This window comes from Acanthaster planci, linkage group LG05 (genome assembly GCF_054643075.1).
Source record: "Acanthaster planci isolate LZ-2023a linkage group LG05, COTS_SCS, whole genome shotgun sequence".
NCBI classification, from domain to species: domain Eukaryota; kingdom Metazoa; phylum Echinodermata; class Asteroidea; order Valvatida; family Acanthasteridae; genus Acanthaster; species Acanthaster planci.
The window spans coordinates 8122701-8146542 of NC_141781.1; the positions used below are offsets into that span (position 1 = coordinate 8122701).

The following is a 23842-nucleotide window of genomic DNA, read 5'->3' on the forward strand; positions in this document are numbered from 1 at the left end:
AAAAGCATGATTTAGCAGACAGAAAATGAATTTAATTTAATATATAAAAGGAGAGGGAGAGAGATCATCTCTGTAACGACACCTATGCATCTAAACATTAAAAACAGCTGATTTCAACCCCAAATACTGAATGTTTGTCACTTACCCTGTTCACTGCTGGTTTCTCCACGGAATGCAGCTGCAGATGCGATGCAGAAGGCCTGGGGGCTGTAGTAGCCAGTCACTTGGTACAACAGGTTACTGGATGCAGTCTCTGGAGATGCCAAGTTGATGAAGCTCATCGTAGCCTCAACAGCTATCTTGCACTCATTTTCGTCAGTGAGGTATGAAAATGCCCTTTCCCGGATGAGATCAATCAGAGCATCAAATGTTCCTGGGTCAGCAACTGCGTCAATGAGGGCAGCACACATTAGTTCGTAGCTCTCGAAGCCGGCCAGAGTGCTAGCAAAGTCGAAAAGTCCGTAGAAGAAACGCTGGTACTCAAGTCTTGATTGTAGCTGTTCCTGTGCCAGAACAGCGTCATAGCTAGGATCAGATGGGTCTCCCAACCAGCTGATATCTGGAGCGAGGTAGTTCAGCACTCCTTCAATATCCTGGCAAATACCAGCTCCGTATTCGATTCCGGACCTCAACAGACCATTTATCGCAATCGTGGCCAGTGCCTGTGGACTTGTGTCAGAATTAAGGACAGTTTCAATGGCAGGACAGATGACATCTTGTTCAAAACGGGGCACATAGTTGAAGGCAGGAAGGATGGTTTCAAGGAGCAGTTGGCCAAAATCAACATGCCGCAGAGCGAGTGGGTAATCGGCACCATACACCTGCGGAACCAGTAACTGTTCACACTGCGACACTGCACTGTGAATGTTGCCTTGATTGATGGCATCACACAAGGAAGCGAAATGGCCCAAACCCGCAAAAACTTGGTCATTCAAAAGTGGGCTCAGCCTGTTGCATGCCAATATCATGCTCTCGTTAAACTTGTTCGTCGTGAACAGAGCCCCTGCTAAGGACACTATATCTTGGACCGTAACTCCAGGAAGGAATTCTCCATCTGCAGGTTTGTAGGTGGTAATGTTGAAGTTGGCAGGAAGTTGTAACTCAAAGTCTGTGACATTTATTCTTTCATTAAAACTGTCACGTAGATAGGCACAGAATGCGTTTACCTGTTCGTAACCCGTCACATTCCTGAATGTAGCTAGGCCATCGCTGCCAAGAAGAATATGAAGGGAGGAATTACACAAGCTGACGTCATTCATGATATTGAAGGCACCGTCCACTGCTGCGGCAACAACTGAACTCCACCTTTCTTGGCCGTCTTCAAAGCTCAAGATGAAATTACAGAAATCGCTTCCATTTCTGAACTGTCCTGACAACTCAGAAATGAGTCTCTCTGACTCGTCAAAGACCATGAATCCTGATGGGCTAATACCAGACGAGGACTCGTTACGGTAATAACGTAAACATTTGTCAGACAGTGTTTCACTTGAGAAAAATGAATTGAAAATATTCCTGGCCATAGACTTTCCAAACTCCCACACATCTGCTGTGTCTGCCAGAAGGAGGGATCCAAAAGTTTCGCAAACAAGATACGGATCACCACCAAGTTGTCTGTACAATATTTCAACTACACTGTCAAACAAACGAGTCCTCGATTCTTCCTCGGGGGAAGAAGGTTGTGGTGCAATCCCAGGTCCAGCTTCTTCATCTGTGTCCAAATGAAAATCGAACTCAGTTTGGAAAAGGAAAGTGGCCCACCAACCATCACTACACACAGGAGCATCGGGTTCACCCCATGGCAGATCAACAAATTCGACGCAGAAATCGTAGAATTCTTCGAGATCGGATCCCATTCGAGACCAATCACAGACTTGACCAAGTCCTGGAACCAAACTGCCAATGTCAATCTCGGCTTCGTCGAGAAGGCCACACGTGTAGCCAATTGCCTCAATGATTGTACCGGAATTGTATAGTCGCCCTACAACCTTCAGCATTTCTCTGATGAAGTTCTGCCACTCTTGAGGAATTATGGGAGACTCTTTATCAGGTTGCTGGGTGGCGCCAGGTCGTGTCTCTGTGCCCGCAGAGTCGGGATAGATGAGCATACGGAATACGGACGAATCTATCTCCTCTTCAACCGTTGGGTCGAACGCTCGGCTAATTGCTTCACAAAGTCCTTGATTGTTGTCAAAGCCAGTGATGTCGCCAACGGAAAATGGAAGCTGGAGAGACTCTTGCAAGAAGTCTACAAACGATGTGCAATAGCTTGCATCTCTCATGATAGAGTACATAGCTTCTTTGAATGTGTTGACCATACCATCCAAAAGAGCTGGGTCTGCACCTTCAGCCACAGCCGCGATTGAATCCTGGCAGAGTTCATCACTGTTGTTATAATTTCCGAAAAAGCTGAACACGTCTCCTAGTAGTTTCAAAGGATCAAATTCCTCAGTCATGTCCATGCTGACATTCTGCATGACAGATTCAACCATTTGGTGGATCTGAGTTGAATTGAAGGGCGGAGCCTGCGTTGGATCGTCTGGTCCGCTGATACACAACCAAGGAGATGCGTGTGCCAATAATCGTAGAGCTACATCCATCACGCTGTCGACAATGACAGGAATAGACATGTCTTCATTAGAAATAATGTCTTTGGCATTATTGCACACCTGCTCATCCGTTGATATGTCGAATCCAAAGGTTTCTTCAACCCAAGCCACGAATTCACCGTACGTGAGGTCCTCATTTTGTAAGAGGTATCTCAGGATATTCAGGAATTCGTCATCTGGATCATCGGGGAAGTAATCATCTGGAGTTGGGTCCCAGGGTAGATCAACAAACTCGATACAGAAATCGTAGAATTCTTGAAGATCGGATCCCCTTCGAGACCAATCACAGACTTGACCAAGTTCTGGAACCAAACTGCCAATGTCAATCTCGGCGTCGTCGAGAAGGCCACACGAGGTGCCAATTGCCTCAGTGATTGTACCGGAATTGTATAGTCGCCCTACAACCTTCAGCATTTCTCTGATGAAGTTCTGCCACTCTTGGGGAATTATGGGAGACTCTCCATCAGGTTGCTGGGTGGCGCCAGGTCGTGTCTCTGTGCCCGCAGAGTCGGGATAGATGAGCATACGGAATACGGACAAATCTATCTCCTCTTCAACCGTTGGGTCAAACGCTCGGCTAATTGCTTCACAAAGTCCTTGATTGTTGTCAAAGCCAGTGATGTCGCCAACGGAAAATGGAAGCTGGAGAGACTCTTGCAGGAAGTCTACAAACGATGTGCAATAGCTTGCATCTCTCATGATAGAGTACATAGCTTCTTTGAATGTGTTGACCATACCGTCCAAAAGAGCTGGGTCTGCACCTTCAGCCACAGCCGCGATTGAATCCCGGCAGAGTTCATCACTGTTGTTATAATTTCCGAAAAAGCTGAACACGTCTCCCAGTAGTTTCAAAGGATCAAATTCCTCAGTCATGTCCATGCTGACATTCTGCATGACAGATTCAACCATTTGGTGGATCTGAGTTGAATTGAAGGGCGGAGCCTGCGTTGGATCGTCTGGTCCGCTGATACACAACCAAGGAGATGCGTGTGCCAATAATCGTAGAGCTACATCCATCACGCTGTCGACAATGACAGGAATAGACATGTCTTCATTAGAAATAATGTCTTTGGCATTATTGCACACCTGCTCATCCGTTGATATGTCGAATCCAAAGGTTTCTTCAACCCAAGCCACGAATTCACCGTACGTGAGGTCCTCATTTTGTAAGAGGTATCTCAGGATATTCAGGAATTCGTCTTCTGGATCATCGGGGAAGTAATCATCTGGAGTTGGGTCCCAGGGTAGATCAACAAACTCGATACAGAAATCGTAGAATTCTTGAAGATCGGATCCCCTTCGAGACCAATCACAGACTTGACCAAGTTCTGGAACCAAACTGCCAATGTCAATCTCGGCGTCGTCGAGAAGGCCACACGTGTAGCCAATTGCCTCAGTGATTGTACCGGAATTGTATAGTCGCCCTACAACCTTCAGCATTTCTCTGATGAAGTTCTGCCACTCTTGGGGAATTATGGGAGACTCTCCATCAGGCTGCTGGGTGGTGCCAGGTCGTGTCTCTGTGCCCGCAGAGTCGGGATAGATGAGCATACGGAATACGGACAAATCTATCTCCTCTTCAACCGTTGGGTCAAACGCTCGGCTAATTGCTTCACAAAGTCCTTGATTGTTGTCAAAGCCAGTGATGTCGCCAACGGAAAATGGAAGCTGGAGAGACTCTTGCAAGAAGTCTACAAACGATGTGCAATAGCTTGCATCTCTCATGATAGAGTACATAGCTTCTTTGAATGTGTTGACCATACCGTCCAAAAGAGCTGGGTCTGCACCTTCAGCCACAGCCGCGATTGAATCCCGGCAGAGTTCATCACTGTTGTTATAATTTCCGAAAAAGCTGAACACGTCTCCCAGTAGTTTCAAAGGATCAAATTCCTCAGTCATGTCCATGCTGACATTCTGCATGACAGATTCAACCATTTGGTGGATCTGAGTTGAATTGAAGGGCGGAGCCTGCGTTGGATCGTCTGGTCCGCTGATACACAACCAAGGAGATGCGTGTGCCAATAATCGTAGAGCTACATCCATCACGCTGTCGACAATGACAGGAATAGACATGTCTTCATTAGAAATAATGTCTTTGGCATTATTGCACACCTGCTCATCCGTTGATATGTCGAATCCAAAGGTTTCTTCAACCCAAGCCACGAATTCACCGTACGTGAGGTCCTCATTTTGTAAGAGGTATCTCAGGATATTCAGGAATTCGTCATCTGGATCATCGGGGAAGTAATCATCTGGAGTTGGGTCCCAGGGTAGATCAACAAACTCGATGCAGAAATCGTAGAATTCTTGAAGATCGGATCCCCTTCGAGACCAATCACAGACTTGACCAAGTTCTGGAACCAAACTGCCAATGTCAATCTCGGCGTCGTCGAGAAGGCCACACGAGGTGCCAATTGCCTCAGTGATTGTACCGGAATTGTATAGTCGCCCTACAACCTTCAGCATTTCTCTGATGAAGTTCTGCCACTCTTGGGGAATTATAGGAGACTCTCCATCAGGTTGCTGGGTGGCGCCAGGTCGAGTATCTGTGCCCGCAGAGTCGGGATAGATGAGCATACGGAATACGGACAAATCTATCTCCTCTTCAACCGTTGGGTCGAACGCTCGGCTAATTGCTTCACAAAGTCCTTGATTGTTGTCAAAGCCAGTGATGTCGCCAACGGAAAATGGAAGCTGGAGAGACTCTTGCAGGAAGTCTACAAACGATGTGCAATAGCTTGCATCTCTCATGATAGAGTACATAGCTTCTTTGAATGTGTTGACCATACCGTCCAAAAGAGCTGGGTCTGCACCTTCAGCCACAGCCGCGATTGAATCCCGGCAGAGTTCATCACTGTTGTTATAATTTCCGAAAAAGCTGAACACGTCTCCCAGTAGTTTCAAAGGATCAAATTCCTCAGTCATGTCCATGCTGACATTCTGCATGACAGATTCAACCATTTGGTGGATCTGAGTTGAATTGAAGGGCGGAGCCTGCGTTGGATCGTCTGGTCCGCTGATACACAACCAAGGAGATGCGTGTGCCAATAATCGTAGAGCTACATCCATCACGCTGTCGACAATGACAGGAATAGACATGTCTTCATTAGAAATAATGTCTTTGGCATTATTGCACACCTGCTCATCCGTTGATATGTCGAATCCAAAGGTTTCTTCAACCCAAGCCACGAATTCACCGTACGTGAGGTCCTCATTTTGTAAGAGGTATCTCAGGATATTCAGGAATTCGTCATCTGGATCATCGGGGAAGTAATCATCTGGAGTTGGGTCCCAGGGTAGATCAACAAACTCGATGCAGAAATCGTAGAATTCTTGAAGATCGGATCCCCTTCGAGACCAATCACAGACTTGACCAAGTTCTGGAACTAAACTGCCAATGTCAATCTCGGCGTCGTCGAGAAGGCCACACGAGGTGCCAATTGCCTCAGTGATTGTACCGGAATTGTATAGTCGCCCTACAACCTTCAGCATTTCTCTGATGAAGTTCTGCCACTCTTGGGGAATTATAGGAGACTCTCCATCAGGTTGCTGGGTGGCGCCAGGTCGAGTATCTGTGCCCGCAGAGTCGGGATAGATGAGCATACGGAATACGGACAAATCTATCTCCTCTTCAACCGTTGGGTCGAACGCTCGGCTAATTGCTTCACAAAGTCCTTGATTGTTGTCAAAGCCAGTGATGTCGCCAACGGAAAATGGAAGCTGGAGAGACTCTTGCAGGAAGTCTACAAACGATGTGCAATAGCTTGCATCTCTCATGATAGAGTACATAGCTTCTTTGAATGTGTTGACCATACCGTCCAAAAGAGCTGGGTCTGCACCTTCAGCCACAGCCGCGATTGAATCCCGGCAGAGTTCATCACTGTTGTTATAATTTCCGAAAAAGCTGAACACGTCTCCCAGTAGTTTCAAAGGATCAAATTCCTCAGTCATGTCCATGCTGACATTCTGCATGACAGATTCAACCATTTGGTGGATCTGAGTTGAATTGAAGGGCGGAGCCTGCGTTGGATCGTCTGGTCCGCTGATACACAACCAAGGAGATGCGTGTGCCAATAATCGTAGAGCTACATCCATCACGCTGTCGACAATGACAGGAATAGACATGTCTTCATTAGAAATAATGTCTTTGGCATTATTGCACACCTGCTCATCCGTTGATATGTCGAATCCAAAGGTTTCTTCAACCCAAGCCACGAATTCACCGTACGTGAGGTCCTCATTTTGTAAGAGGTATCTCAGGATATTCAGGAATTCGTCATCTGGATCATCGGGGAAGTAATCATCTGGAGTTGGGTCCCAGGGTAGATCAACAAACTCGATGCAGAAATCGTAGAATTCTTGAAGATCGGATCCCCTTCGAGACCAATCACAGACTTGACCAAGTTCTGGAACCAAACTGCCAATGTCAATCTCGGCGTCGTCGAGAAGGCCACACGTGTAGCCAATTGCCTCAGTGATTGTACCGGAATTGTATAGTCGCCCTACAACCTTCAGCATTTCTCTGATGAAGTTCTGCCACTCTTGGGGAATTATGGGAGACTCTCCATCAGGCTGCTGGGTGGTGCCAGGTCGTGTCTCTGTGCCCGCAGAGTCGGGATAGATGAGCATACGGAATACGGACAAATCTATCTCCTCTTCAACCGTTGGGTCAAACGCTCGGCTAATTGCTTCACAAAGTCCTTGATTGTTGTCAAAGCCAGTGATGTCGCCAACGGAAAATGGAAGCTGGAGAGACTCTTGCAAGAAGTCTACAAACGATGTGCAATAGCTTGCATCTCTCATGATAGAGTACATAGCTTCTTTGAATGTGTTGACCATACCGTCCAAAAGAGCTGGGTCTGCACCTTCAGCCACAGCCGCGATTGAATCCCGGCAGAGTTCATCACTGTTGTTATAATTTCCGAAAAAGCTGAACACGTCTCCCAGTAGTTTCAAAGGATCAAATTCCTCAGTCATGTCCATGCTGACATTCTGCATGACAGATTCAACCATTTGGTGGATCTGAGTTGAATTGAAGGGCGGAGCCTGCGTTGGATCGTCTGGTCCGCTGATACACAACCAAGGAGATGCGTGTGCCAATAATCGTAGAGCTACATCCATCACGCTGTCGACAATGACAGGAATAGACATGTCTTCATTAGAAATAATGTCTTTGGCATTATTGCACACCTGCTCATCCGTTGATATGTCGAATCCAAAGGTTTCTTCAACCCAAGCCACGAATTCACCGTACGTGAGGTCCTCATTTTGTAAGAGGTATCTCAGGATATTCAGGAATTCGTCATCTGGATCATCGGGGAAGTAATCATCTGGAGTTGGGTCCCAGGGTAGATCAACAAACTCGATGCAGAAATCGTAGAATTCTTGAAGATCGGATCCCCTTCGAGACCAATCACAGACTTGACCAAGTTCTGGAACCAAACTGCCAATGTCAATCTCGGCGTCGTCGAGAAGGCCACACGAGGTGCCAATTGCCTCAGTGATTGTACCGGAATTGTATAGTCGCCCTACAACCTTCAGCATTTCTCTGATGAAGTTCTGCCACTCTTGGGGAATTATGGGAGACTCTCCATCAGGTTGCTGGGTGGCGCCAGGTCGTGTCTCTGTGCCCGCAGAGTCGGGATAGATGAGCATACGGAATACGGACAAATCTATCTCCTCTTCAACCGTTGGGTCGAACGCTCGGCTAATTGCTTCACAAAGTCCTTGATTGTTGTCAAAGCCAGTGATGTCGCCAACGGAAAATGGAAGCTGGAGAGACTCTTGCAAGAAGTCTACAAACGATGTGCAATAGCTTGCATCTCTCATGATAGAGTACATAGCTTCTTTGAATGTGTTGACCATACCGTCCAAAAGAGCTGGGTCTGCACCTTCAGCCACAGCCGCGATTGAATCCCGGCAGAGTTCATCACTGTTGTTATAATTTCCGAAAAAGCTGAACACGTCTCCCAGTAGTTTCAAAGGATCAAATTCCTCAGTCATGTCCATGCTGACATTCTGCATGACAGATTCAACCATTTGGTGGATCTGAGTTGAATTGAAGGGCGGAGCCTGCGTTGGATCGTCTGGTCCGCTGATACACAACCAAGGAGATGCGTGTGCCAATAATCGTAGAGCTACATCCATCACGCTGTCGACAATGACAGGAATAGACATGTCTTCATTAGAAATAATGTCTTTGGCATTATTGCACACCTGCTCATCCGTTGATATGTCGAATCCAAAGGTTTCTTCAACCCAAGCCACGAATTCACCGTACGTGAGGTCCTCATTTTGTAAGAGGTATCTCAGGATATTCAGGAATTCGTCATCTGGATCATCGGGGAAGTAATCATCTGGAGTTGGGTCCCAGGGTAGATCAACAAACTCGATGCAGAAATCGTAGAATTCTTGAAGATCGGATCCCCTTCGAGACCAATCACAGACTTGACCAAGTTCTGGAACCAAACTGCCAATGTCAATCTCGGCGTCGTCGAGAAGGCCACACGAGGTGCCAATTGCCTCAGTGATTGTACCGGAATTGTATAGTCGCCCTACAACCTTCAGCATTTCTCTGATGAAGTTCTGCCACTCTTGGGGAATTATAGGAGACTCTCCATCAGGTTGCTGGGTGGCGCCAGGTCGAGTATCTGTGCCCGCAGAGTCGGGATAGATGAGCATACGGAATACGGACAAATCTATCTCCTCTTCAACCGTTGGGTCGAACGCTCGGCTAATTGCTTCACAAAGTCCTTGATTGTTGTCAAAGCCAGTGATGTCGCCAACGGAAAATGGAAGCTGGAGAGACTCTTGCAGGAAGTCTACAAACGATGTGCAATAGCTTGCATCTCTCATGATAGAGTACATAGCTTCTTTGAATGTGTTGACCATACCGTCCAAAAGAGCTGGGTCTGCACCTTCAGCCACAGCCGCGATTGAATCCCGGCAGAGTTCATCACTGTTGTTATAATTTCCGAAAAAGCTGAACACGTCTCCCAGTAGTTTCAAAGGATCAAATTCCTCAGTCATGTCCATGCTGACATTCTGCATGACAGATTCAACCATTTGGTGGATCTGAGTTGAATTGAAGGGCGGAGCCTGCGTTGGATCGTCTGGTCCGCTGATACACAACCAAGGAGATGCGTGTGCCAATAATCGTAGAGCTACATCCATCACGCTGTCGACAATGACAGGAATAGACATGTCTTCATTAGAAATAATGTCTTTGGCATTATTGCACACCTGCTCATCCGTTGATATGTCGAATCCAAAGGTTTCTTCAACCCAAGCCACGAATTCACCGTACGTGAGGTCCTCATTTTGTAAGAGGTATCTCAGGATATTCAGGAATTCGTCATCTGGATCATCGGGGAAGTAATCATCTGGAGTTGGGTCCCAGGGTAGATCAACAAACTCGATGCAGAAATCGTAGAATTCTTGAAGATCGGATCCCCTTCGAGACCAATCACAGACTTGACCAAGTTCTGGAACCAAACTGCCAATGTCAATCTCGGCGTCGTCGAGAAGGCCACACGAGGTGCCAATTGCCTCAGTGATTGTACCGGAATTGTATAGTCGCCCTACAACCTTCAGCATTTCTCTGATGAAGTTCTGCCACTCTTGGGGAATTATAGGAGACTCTCCATCAGGTTGCTGGGTGGCGCCAGGTCGAGTATCTGTGCCCGCAGAGTCGGGATAGATGAGCATACGGAATACGGACAAATCTATCTCCTCTTCAACCGTTGGGTCGAACGCTCGGCTAATTGCTTCACAAAGTCCTTGATTGTTGTCAAAGCCAGTGATGTCGCCAACGGAAAATGGAAGCTGGAGAGACTCTTGCAGGAAGTCTACAAACGATGTGCAATAGCTTGCATCTCTCATGATAGAGTACATAGCTTCTTTGAATGTGTTGACCATACCGTCCAAAAGAGCTGGGTCTGCACCTTCAGCCACAGCCGCGATTGAATCCCGGCAGAGTTCATCACTGTTGTTATAATTTCCGAAAAAGCTGAACACGTCTCCCAGTAGTTTCAAAGGATCAAATTCCTCAGTCATGTCCATGCTGACATTCTGCATGACAGATTCAACCATTTGGTGGATCTGAGTTGAATTGAAGGGCGGAGCCTGCGTTGGATCGTCTGGTCCGCTGATACACAACCAAGGAGATGCGTGTGCCAATAATCGTAGAGCTACATCCATCACGCTGTCGACAATGACAGGAATAGACATGTCTTCATTAGAAATAATGTCTTTGGCATTATTGCACACCTGCTCATCCGTTGATATGTCGAATCCAAAGGTTTCTTCAACCCAAGCCACGAATTCACCGTACGTGAGGTCCTCATTTTGTAAGAGGTATCTCAGGATATTCAGGAATTCGTCATCTGGATCATCGGGGAAGTAATCATCTGGAGTTGGGTCCCAGGGTAGATCAACAAACTCGATGCAGAAATCGTAGAATTCTTGAAGATCGGATCCCCTTCGAGACCAATCACAGACTTGACCAAGTTCTGGAACCAAACTGCCAATGTCAATCTCGGCGTCGTCGAGAAGGCCACACGTGTAGCCAATTGCCTCAGTGATTGTACCGGAATTGTATAGTCGCCCTACAACCTTCAGCATTTCTCTGATGAAGTTCTGCCACTCTTGGGGAATTATGGGAGACTCTCCATCAGGCTGCTGGGTGGTGCCAGGTCGTGTCTCTGTGCCCGCAGAGTCGGGATAGATGAGCATACGGAATACGGACAAATCTATCTCCTCTTCAACCGTTGGGTCGAACGCTCGGCTAATTGCTTCACAAAGTCCTTGATTGTTGTCAAAGCCAGTGATGTCGCCAACGGAAAATGGAAGCTGGAGAGACTCTTGCAAGAAGTCTACAAACGATGTGCAATAGCTTGCATCTCTCATGATAGAGTACATAGCTTCTTTGAATGTGTTGACCATACCATCCAAAAGAGCTGGGTCTGCACCTTCAGCCACAGCCGCGATTGAATCCCTGCAGAGTTCATCACTGTTGTTATAATTTCCGAAAAAGCTGAACACGTCTCCCAGTAGTTTCAAAGGATCAAATTCCTCAGTCATGTCCATGCTGACATTCTGCATGACAGATTCAACCATTTGGTGGATCTGAGTTGAATTGAAGGGCGGAGCCTGCGTTGGATCGTCTGGTCCGCTGATACACAACCAAGGAGATGCGTGTGCCAATAATCGTAGAGCTACATCCATCACGCTGTCGACAATGACAGGAATAGACATGTCTTCATTAGAAATAATGTCTTTGGCATTATTGCACACCTGCTCATCCGTTGATATGTCGAATCCAAAGGTTTCTTCAACCCAAGCCACGAATTCACCGTACGTGAGGTCCTCATTTTGTAAGAGGTATCTCAGGATATTCAGGAATTCGTCATCTGGATCATCGGGGAAGTAATCATCTGGAGTTGGGTCCCAGGGTAGATCAACAAACTCGATGCAGAAATCGTAGAATTCTTGAAGATCGGATCCCCTTCGAGACCAATCACAGACTTGACCAAGTTCTGGAACCAAACTGCCAATGTCAATCTCGGCGTCGTCGAGAAGGCCACACGAGGTGCCAATTGCCTCAGTGATTGTACCGGAATTGTATAGTCGCCCTACAACCTTCAGCATTTCTCTGATGAAGTTCTGCCACTCTTGGGGAATTATGGGAGACTCTCCATCAGGCTGCTGGGTGGTGCCAGGTCGTGTCTCTGTGCCCGCAGAGTCGGGATAGATGAGCATACGGAATACGGACAAATCTATCTCCTCTTCAACCGTTGGGTCAAACGCTCGGCTAATTGCTTCACAAAGTCCTTGATTGTTGTCAAAGCCAGTGATGTCGCCAACGGAAAATGGAAGCTGGAGAGACTCTTGCAAGAAGTCTACAAACGATGTGCAATAGCTTGCATCTCTCATGATAGAGTACATAGCTTCTTTGAATGTGTTGACCATACCGTCCAAAAGAGCTGGGTCTGCACCTTCAGCCACAGCCGCGATTGAATCCCGGCAGAGTTCTTCGCTGTTGGTATAGTTACCAAAAAAGCTGAACACGTCTCCCAGTAGTTTTAAGGGATCGAATTCCTCAGGCATATCTGCATGGAGGGATTCTGTCCAAAAGGGCATCGGAGTAGAGGTGAATGGAGGAGATGCTGTTGGAGCTGCTGGTCCACTGTCACACAGCCAAGGAGATGCGTGTGCCAATAATCTCAGAGCTACTTCCATCCCGCTGTCGACAATGACAGGAATGGACATGTCTTCATTAGAAATAATGTCTTTGGCATTGTTGCATACTTGCTCATCCGTTGATATGTCAAATCCAAAGGTTTCTTCAACCCAAGCCACAAATTCACCATACGTAAGGTCTTCGTTACGTAGGATGAACCGCAACCATTCAAGAAATTCATCGTTCTCGGAACTGTCATCAGAATGCTCATTGTCTGTATCAGGATGGCCATCCCAAGGATATTTTACAACCGACAGGCAAATCCCCAGGAAGTCACTGCCTCCCTGAGGCTCCCTTGCCCAATCACAAAGTGGCATGAAATCTTCTCCCAGGAATGCACCTACTTTGCCAGTCTGGTTGAAGATACTGCACGCCTCCTTGACAACGTCTTTGAATGTTCCAGCATTTAACAAGCGTCCTGCCAGTTTTAGAATCTCTTGTTTTACAACGCCCCAATTGTCCCCTATCTCATTGAAATCATCAAATTGAAGAAGATTTTCCACTGCTGAGATATCAATGTTAACCTTCCTTGCAGGATCAAATGATTCCACGGTGGTTTCGCAAAAGTCACGGTTGCGGCCAAAACCAGATAAATTGGCAAAGGAGTCCTGAAGATCAAGAGACTCTTCCATAATGTCCAAGAATGTTTCACAGATGTCAACATCTTGCATCAAGTTGTGGACAGTTTCTTTCATGATGTCTACCATACCATCAACCAGTGCGGGGTTTGCTTCGTCAGTGGTAGCCTCTATAGACCTGCTACAGTATTCTTCGCTGTTCTCATAATGTCCTAAGAAGGTGAATAGCGCTTTAAAGAAACTAGATGATGCTTCATCGTCAGTGTTCATGTTGAAACCGGCTGTGATGGTCCTTGCTGAAGGTGGCATCTCACTCGATGGGTAAGGTTGTGTTTGTGTTGGTACAACGGATGGTGTTGGTTTATTTCCATAACATAGCTGGGGCGAAGCGTGAACAAAGAAACGCAGAGTAGCAGCAAGGGCTTTATCAAACACGGCACGCATAGTGAAGTTGTCATTTGCAACGAATCTGTCGGCGTTCTCGCAAACTTGCTCTGGTGAGGCTCGTGGATGAGAAGCAAACAAGTTGTAGAACAAAGTGGTAACATCATCCCTGAACATTAGCATGCCATCAAACAAGTCAGTGATTTTAGGACCCAATCGACCATTAATGTCATTTCCATATGCCGGGAAAAAAATTGGCCACCAACTGTCGATGTTGTAAATGTTGTGTAACCATCGGCCGTCATCGAAGAAATTTTTGCACTCTTCAATCAGTGGAGCTGGGTCTGGGTCAGATAGGAGACTACACTCCCATTCAAGCTCTAGGCTGTCGAAACGAGTACCACCAAATACAGTGCATGGGAAAAGGGCGGCTTCTCTGATCGTAGCATTGAACAATTTTCCTGCTATTAAAATAAATCCGACCAGGTCAAGTTGTGGCTCGTCGAAATCACCAGTAAATAAATCTGACAATGATTCAGAGTTGTGACGACTGAAGGCATATTTTATTTTGCCACACATACTAGCTGCATCAGGAAAGGTTCTATCCATGCGGTCGAAAAGATCCATCTCTGTGTTGACAACTTCAAAAAAGGCACCGCAGAAATTTTCATCCCACGTTATTGACAGAAGCCTGTCTCTCATAGAAGTAATGCGATGTCTTATGGAGTCAACATAATACTCCGTTTTTATTTCTCGACACATCTCCTCCTTTGAAGGGAAACCGCCCAAGAATGCAAACATTTTTGCAACAAGTCTACCTGACAATGGCCCCAAATGTCCCCTCTCCCATGTTGATCCCGAATCTTCGGAAAACCACCAGTTTGGATCACCAGGGGGCCACATTGGGCGGTCAGTTACGCCATCAGTTGGACCAGGAGGCCATGTTAGAGAGTCGCCATTTCCGTCATAGGGACTTCGGGACCACATTGGTTTGTCAGTTACTCCATCCCCGGGACTAGGGGATAGGTCTGGGAAGTCACTCGCTCTGCTCCCCTCTCTTGGCGTAGGGGTCCAACTTGGATAGGGGCCTTCGCGTTCAGTGGGTGTTGGCGAATGGTTGGGATCGTCACTTGCTCCCTCAGACGGAAACCACCATGGTCGATCAGTGACCCATCCACCATTCCAATCTCCTTCACATAACTCTGGGGCTGATTGCGCTAAAAATTCCAGAATTTTATCAACGATCTTGATTGTGACGTCCCGAACAGTCATAGTATTTTCATGTATTTTCCAACCAAACCTTTCGCAGATAGCTTGGGAATCTGAATCGTGGAGATCAAAAATTGCCTCCAGTAGCTGCTTCACATTCGGAACGGGCAAGGAATCCCGACCTGTGTCATCAAAGCCGATTGTGCTGTCGAACCACTCAGAAAACCAGGACTCTAGAAGTTCTAATTCGGAAAACCCATTCAAATGGGCAAAGAGTTTGTCAGAGAACCACCAAGGATCACCATCTGGAACTGAAAAGACATCATCATCGGGACCTTCTGTTTCCACTCGATCACCCGAGCCTCGATCGTTATTGTCACCAGAATTATCCATTGGACTGTGAGGATTTCTAGGGCCATCCCCTTGGTCGGACGGATCGCTGGCGCCCCCTGCTGGATGGTGAAAGTCACCAGAGCCTTCAGTCGGATCACGAAGACCACTACCATTCTGTGGTTCATAGGAATCACCCGAAGGGCCTTCTGGATCACGAGGATCGCCAGAATCTTCTGCAGGATCTCGAGGACCGCTAGGCTCCACGGTATCACGAAAATCTTCCGAACCTTCTTGCGGATCACGGCGGTCACCAGAACCCTCCGTTGGTTCCCTAGAATCTTCTGAATCGGGATAAAATGATTCGTCCTCTGGGTTTTGTCCGCACAGAGCAAGGCATTGCTGGATGAGCTCGATTGGAGTGTCCATTTCTAATGCTGCACACATCATCCGATCAGCGGTGCTCGACATCCCATTAAACGACTGGCAAAGCCCAACAAAACCATTACGAACCGTACCACTGTTTAAAAAGCTGCCTACGGCCCGTACTATTTCAAGAATCCTGACTCCAGCTAATGCCATACTCGATGCATCCGCTGAAACCTGGAGGTCTTGATCTTGGCTTCGTAAAACTTGCTGAATGTTGTTACACATTTCCTCTACCGACGGATAGCCCATTGCTGAGTGGTAACCCATCCATAAGCCAGACTCCTCCAGCCGACCTATGACGTCAACACACATGTTCCTGTCATCAGTGAGAGCTCTCAGTAATGCGGAGGTAGTTTCATTGACAAGTTGGTTTTCTAGCCTGTCTGAGGACATGAATTCCCCAGCTTCGTGGCAGAACTGTTGGGTGTCGCCACGTCCAGACAAGGTGGTAAACAACCGGAGAAGTAGCTTACCCAAATGAACCTCCCCGTCATCAGCCTCGTCACAGGACAGAAGAGAAAGTGGGATCAGCCGCTTGAGACCTGTGAAAGTGACGTTTCGCACCAGGTCACGGCCAGAGAGAGATCGGTTATAAATTATGCTACCAAGTCTTATGCAGGTGGCAGCATTGTTTTCTGAGAAGCCGAGAACTTCTTTTAGAAATTGAATTGGGTAGAAGTAACCGATTCCTGGTACGTTCCAGAAACCTCTGGAGTCCTCTGAGGAATTGTCGTCAGCAAAAGGGTTGGCTTCATCGTCTGGTTGGTTTAACTGATCGTCATGCGGTAACATTGGCAGATCGTGGCTCGTGTCGTCATCGGATTCATTCTCTTCTAGCCCTGTCCAGATTTCCTGGCAGACATCAGATACACCTTGCACTGGTTCTCCAGTGCGTAGAGACTCCAGAACCGGTTCACATACATCCTGGACTGTGCTGCCCAAGAGTTGAGATGCGAGAGGCCCAACTGCCACGCAGATTTCGCCGACTGCCTGCTTTACCGTGCCAGAATTCCAAGACCGAGCTGCAACGTCGATGAGCGATGATACTTCAACGCCCGGAATGATTTGACCGGCTACAGAGAAGATCCCACTGTCGCTTCCAATGAGACTGGCAGTGTCATTCCATTGGACCTCCCAGTATGAGTCTGGACTGGCGTCGCCTGGTGACGAAGTGACACCCTCCTCTGCAGGAGAGCCGGTTTCTTCCTGTGACCAAACACCGGAAGCTAACACAACCAGTGCAATGTACGAAACATAAGCAAACATGGAGGCCATTTGACTGAATTTTCTTACCGCAGTACTAGCTTCCACCTCTGCCCCGAGCTGGGTTCAAGGGGCCGTTTTCGATAACCCCTTGACGTAATGCTTGAAAATGCCGACGCTTTTAGCGGTAAAAATCTGTGAAAAGAAATAGGAGAAACAAACCGAAATATTAGACTCGTATCTGGCCACGTAGGACATTCAATCCCTCTCTCCTTTTAATTGTTACATTATACAATGCCCCCGTCAAGGCAGAGGGCGATGTCGATACGGCAACATACTCACAAGATAAAATGCATGGTTTGTACGTTTGCCCTAACCCTCTTCGGCGAGTTGCTGAGTAAACATGACCACTGGTTGGCGCAGAGGCTATTTTCTTTGAATAACATCATTATCAAACCGTTAAATGGGGTGGTTGTCTGTCCCCCTTTATATACATGTCGTAAATGGCCCTACGTCACAATTGTGAGATTTTTAAATTCTTGACTAGGATGTTGAGTTAAAAATAAAAAGAATACAATATCACGTGCAGATATTGTGTTTTGCTCGAACAACTCTTTATAATCGGTGGAAAAATAAAGAATATACACATTTTCACATCTTTCATGAAAGTGGAAGCACAAAGAAACAAATGAAAGCAGTATTAGACAGTCTTCTTATCGCCGCGGTTTTATCATACTTTGATTGAAATAACCAAAAACAGTGTGATACAACAAAGACGAAGGCCCTGAACAGTACTTCCCGAAATCATATAACCAATTTTGCTGTTCAACACCCTAGGCTTCAACTTTTGTGCACAGATAGTGAGTTTATACACAAAATTGCCTTGTTATGATAGCCAGCTTTGGCTGGGATTTTGCGACTCTTGATGGCATTATCCAATCGCCCCAGCGGCTGACTGAGATCTAATGAGGAAACTTACACCGAATCACCAACCAGTGTCCTCTATCCCCGAAGTACACGCACTGTATGAAAGACATTCGTGACAGAAAGGTGTACATTTACGCTTGCATGTGTATGTGGGACCGAAAGTGCTGTTGTGTGCAGAGATGTGGACAAAATAATGAGAGAAAATTCTAAGTTTGTAGCACCAGTAAGCAATTAATTGTAACCGAAGCAGGATGACCTGACCAAGGTGTTTGACTAGATTCTAAAAAAAAATAGATTATATGACTATACCCATTTTGACCATTGAATATGAGAAACTGCAATTTGCTGGCAATTAAAGAAAAGTACATGTACAAATTAAAGAACCACCCAGCACTATGTTAAGAGCTGTCAAAACGCAAGATAAAGCAAACGACTTAAGAGGCTCGCTTGTATAATCATAATAAGGAGATTATTGAAACGTGGAGAAAATCCATTGAGACGCCAAGACTAACCGAGTCACGCATGCTCTCTGGAGTTTAGACGTAAATCTTTCAAAAAGGGAATGTTGAGAGACATGTACATGGAGTAAAACCATTTGCCGATGGGCAACAAATGTCTTGATCATTGTGAAAACAATTTTCATTAATTAAGCAACACCTGCCTTGACCTACGGCGTCTTTAGCAACGACCAGCAGGCCCCGTGCATAATGCGTGGTACCCATAGCAACGGTCTGGTCGTCGGCCACGAAGACGGTCTGCGTCAAGTCTTCTGCTACGGTGTAATGGGGAGTGCTTCAACATGATGGGCTTCTAGGAACATGTGTGTGACCCAAAGATTTAGAAGTAAAGTGCCAATATTCCCGTTAAGATAATTCTAGCTAAGGTGACAACAGACTTAACTGCCTACGGACACGTTCGTGTGTGTCCTGTTACAACTAAACACAACGTTTTTGAACAGTTTCTTTGTAAAAGATTTTGTAGTCATTCAGTCTAGAAAGGACATCTCAGTGTAGAGAGTAAAAATGCACAGTAAATGTACTGACAGTTATGACGTATTATTAATCAAACACAATTGGTCATGTCCATCTTTAGAAAAGATCTCTTTTACGTATACAAAAATAAAACAAATAAGATTCAGGTTTAATGTAACAATATAATCACCTTTAAGCCTATTTCATCCTCGCTTTACGGATGCTTTTGGTATGTTTTCCTGAAAAATGGCAGTTGGTGGGAACCGTGGATTGAAATAAAACTCTGTACACTTTTATCGATCTTATCTCGTGGAAAACTAAGCCACCGTTCTCTCCAAAATGGGGAAAAGGAAAACTCCTTTGTTGCAGGACAAACGGGAGACCAGTTTTGTTTAAATGGCACTCCCTAGACCAGTCCGTGTGTGGCCGTCACGCTTTGAAGTCAGTGCATAATGGAAGTTCAGGGTTCCTGAGGCATAAATTTCACTGTGCTTTCTGGTATGAGTCTGATAAATATATGGTCGAGTGCGTTAGAATTCGTGCTTTTTAAAAGGTTGAATTCTTCATGAACCTGTGTGGGGTAGTTGTGCGCAAAGTCACTGCACAGTATAGATTAGTCGATACGGAGTGTTTACTGTAACCAACAACGTTACTATGGAGTTGGTGTGAAAGAGACACTGAGGAATCGTTCATCTTTGTGCAACGACTGCGGCCACTACCTGGCACCAGAATAAAAAAGAAAAATAAGGCTCCAGCTCTGCTGTTGTGGAAGTGTTTTCATCCCTAAAGTACGCTGCTTAGAAAGGGTGGACCCATTTACCCGCAGTACAGGACATTAATCTGACTCGAACCGGCCAACCGACCACAGTAAGCCCGGTGGTCGAGTGGTAAGGCATCTTCTCTAGTGGGCTGTTGGTCATGGGTTCGCGTCCCACCCGAGTATGCTTGCGAGCATTCAGTGGTAAATATCAGCTGGGGAAGGGCACAACAACCATATAAAACGAAAACGAAAATAGTTTATCCGCCATAATTATGTACTTGCTAAAGGGCCAAATATTTCATTCCCAGTGCATTAGACGGAAGTATTTCTGCACGACGATCTCAGGATCCAGCACAGTAAAAAACTAGCTGCCAAGAACACCTAACCATTTCCCGTGATCTAACTGAGTCTCCTATGCTTCTCTGGGTTCACTTAAAAAAATAACGGAAACTTAATCATCATTATAACGTGTTTAGTTGTACCAACTACAATAATATTTAGAAAGAAAAAATTCACCTCTTTTGTATTTTTCCTTACGCGGTACGATTTTGAGTTTTGAATTTATGTCCGGACTTAAGCCTCTTGACATCGTATTGACTAAACTTACTGCGAGTACTTTCTGCGAATGCAAGTGCGTGTTTTTTTTTCAACGTACCAATATGTTTGGATCATGTTGGCAAGAGAATAACCAAAAGGTGATTGTGAAGATTTTCAGTATTTGGAGTATTTTGGTTATTCACGATAATAAAAGTTACACTTCTTGTTCCGATGTTACCGATAATCAAATTATATCCTTCTCAACATTCTTTGTTTTATTTCATCGACTGGAAAATTACATTTCGTTAACTAGTTTTGGCAAAACTCAAAACACTACCGTATTACAGTGAGAAGAAAAGAAACATATTACAAAAATGTGTGTGCTTTTCTTGAAATCTATAGTTTGCCTATAAGAAGGGCAACAGTAAAACAAAAGTTCAGTTTAGTTTTCATAAAGTATTTATTCCAAGTACTTTCATCACCACACAGAGACTTCCTTTTCAATTTTGTGCAGTTTTTCCAAGTGAAAGAATTTATTGCGAAAGTTGGCACAAAAGCTTTCACTATGTGTAAATTTTACTTTCTGCACGATGTGCCTTTTACCTTGCGTAACGCAGTGTACAGATCGAAAGTGAGGTTTAGTAGGGCAATATCGACGAAAACGATGTATGATTAGAGACCTGGGTTATCGGTTGTATGAGGTTTCCTCTATAACGTCTAGATATTGACGCGATACAGCCCCAGCCAAGCATGACTGCCCCGGATTGCTCTAAATAGATCGATCCTGTCTAACGTCGTCGGACCTGACCTTGCGCACGTTTTCAGTGCGCGAAATCTGAGCCTAAAATGATCGATAGACAAGAAAAGCTACCACCTTCCAGAAATCGATACTTTTCCAAGCTGCCTTGTGCTTATACTTGTGCTTACATTGTTCATCTATTGGTACCTGGGCACGGGAAGGTACAATAAAAACCAATACTTGGGATTGACAGTGTTATCATAGTGTCAACTCATATATAACGGCCCAAACTGGGCAGCTTTGATTTTATGGATACGTGTAGGCATCACAGGATTCATCATTTTACAGTCTTGCGCCATATCTTTTTTTTTACCGTCACCAGAAAGGCAAATCTGAAGCTATCTCCTCATGGATTCACAAGAACATGTCGGAAGGATTCAGTGTGCTATGTTTAAAAGATTTTAACCTGGCAAGTAAATTATTTAACAACAGGCTATGTTTGCTATCCAGAGATAAAAGATTCGTAATTTGTTGTGAAATACTAACTTATGGTTACGGACTAGTAAAGAAAGAAAACAGAAATGTAATTTGTGTTCTGTACTTGACATAGCAGATCGATTATTCGAACAAATTTATTATTCCAGTTACCAGATGTAACGTTTTTAACTTATTTAATGCACATGGCAAGAGCTTTTCCTGATCGCGCATGTCTAAATATATCTCAAAGATTTTTTTTGGAATTCAAGATATTGCTTAAGAGAAAAAAATCTCTGGAAAAAAAATTAATTAAACTCTATGAATAACACTGAATGTTCTTTCACTTCAAGAACTTACTTACACATTGTCTGTCATATTTTAACTTCACGGACAGTCCTAATCAAAAGCGAAACTGCTTGCATCTTTATCAATACCATAGATCGTTTTGAAAGGCAGTACATTTTTGAGAACATTTTACCTGGTTTCTTCCTGATAAATACATACACTACAAAAAGAGGAGCCAAAATACTTGAGAGACAAGAAATAATCTCAATTATAATTGTCTCAATTAATTACAAACTACAACACCCCTTCATCACTTTACTCATGCCTACTATTCATCTTTAAAAATTCATTTCTGTAGTAGGTCTACGTCTAGAGAGACTTAATATATATTTCTATTTGTTTTAAAATGGTGGGAAATTGTTTCCGTTTCGGGTTTAAAAGTTACGAAATAAACATGTAGACTTCATTGGATAGTGTACAATCGCGAAAGTATTTTAAGACTAGACAAATCAAAAGAATCATTCAGTAACGAAACAATTATATATTTCTTCTTCAGGCAATCGGTGAATCATTTGTACACCGCTTACCGGTACGAATCAGCTTATGTAACCTTAAAGACATTGCTGAAATCCTGGGGCAAAGTGCTTCTCTTCAAGAGAACGGTCAAACGTAAAGACGCCTATGAATCAAAAGACTGAAATATTCACCCCAAGAATTCGAGAAGGAATGTCTCGTGGTTTTTGACAGACGAGGAAAACACGAAGTCATCTTTATCAGGTTGGACAATCAAAAATACTTAATTTCAGTTCATTGATTGAATTAAAATCAAGAGATTTGTCCTTTTATATTGTTATATTTATTTATTATGTTATATGTTATATTTATAACCATCGTATATTAGCAAAGGCTGGTCAAAAAATCGTAGGTCTAATTAAAGAAACAAAATAGAACAGCAGAATCAAAAACTACTCGACGCTAGCTCACTACAAGAAGCTATAGCTTCACAAACGCCCGTTCGGTTTCAACGCCTTTTGTGAGAGCCAATACCTAAACCAAAGTCTCCTCCTAAACTATTTCTTGACTATTTTAATCACTGAAGTCAAGTTCTGCAATAATGCTCATTCCTCTTTCCTTCTCTCGTTGTTATCAACTAAGTTTCCAATTAACAGATGACACATCTGGTTTCATTTGATCAGAGTATTTAATCACCCCCCCCCCAAAGCGGCTGTCTTGGAATAATGTGAAACTCAATTGTAAGTTATGCAATACAATTTCCTACGTGGACAGACGAAGCTCCATGAACATATAATTAAAAGGCGGTCGTCTGGGATGCACTCAGAACAGTTTTTAAAGACGATTTATCAGGATTCATAAAAAGGAAAATCTGAATATGGCCTTATTCTGGCATTTAACAAAATATTCACATTACATAATTGTTTTCTCTAATAGTTCATTTGGAATTAGTGAATTTGGAATCAACATCTATGGTTACAAATTAAATGTCTTTTATTGTAAATGAATTTTCTCTTTGGTACAAAACATCTGTTCTTAGCTTTCTTAGTTTCTTAGCTATCCCGACGTTTAGCTTACAGATAAGCGGAGAAATTGTTCCCTTGCCAAATTTAATTCAATTGTGTTACCTTCAAGCTTCCTGCATAGGCCTAAACTCTGTTCGCGTCGACGCTCAGATTTATCTTTGAATCATCAGTTTCAAATCGGAATTTCCTTCCAAGAATGGCTTTTTTAAATTATTGCAATGGCTATTAGGTGTATGCATTGTAAAATATAATTTACAATGGCTTAAGTTTGGTTTTGCAAAATTCCAAACGTTTCAGGCTTGGAGACGCTGCATTAAATTCATCATCCTTTGAACTTTCTGACGTACAGGACCCCAACAAACTCTGCTCTTAAAATGGAACTTAAAACAATCTGTCAGAAAACTCAAATATGAAAAGAAATGGACTCACAAATCACTAGGTGTTGCATTAGCGGCACATTTTTCTCACAATTAATATCCCTGTGTCATCCGATGCAGGAGATGAACGGACAAGGCAGGTGGAGTTCAGCCTCGGCGTGGAGGAACAGCCGTTGACCAAAAGCCAAAATGTCCGTGAAGGTGTCACGCGCTGCCTGCCTGCCTGCGCCGCTCACTGCTAAGCTGACTCGC

At 44.7% G+C, this 23842-nt stretch overlaps 1 protein-coding gene across 1 annotated transcript in view; it reads right to left on the minus strand.

The window, feature by feature from the left end:
• The window catches only part of LOC110988924 (uncharacterized), a 45718-nt gene extending 21876 nt beyond the window's left edge, over positions 1 to 23842 (minus strand). The window contains exons 1-2 of the mRNA XM_022252905.2: positions 23643 to 23842; positions 146 to 17174 (exon numbers count right to left, since the gene is read on the minus strand). Of these exons, the coding sequence (XP_022108597.2) occupies positions 146 to 17051 (16906 nt within the window). The 5' untranslated portion in view covers positions 17052 to 17174; positions 23643 to 23842. The remainder of the gene's footprint in view (positions 1 to 145; positions 17175 to 23642) is intronic.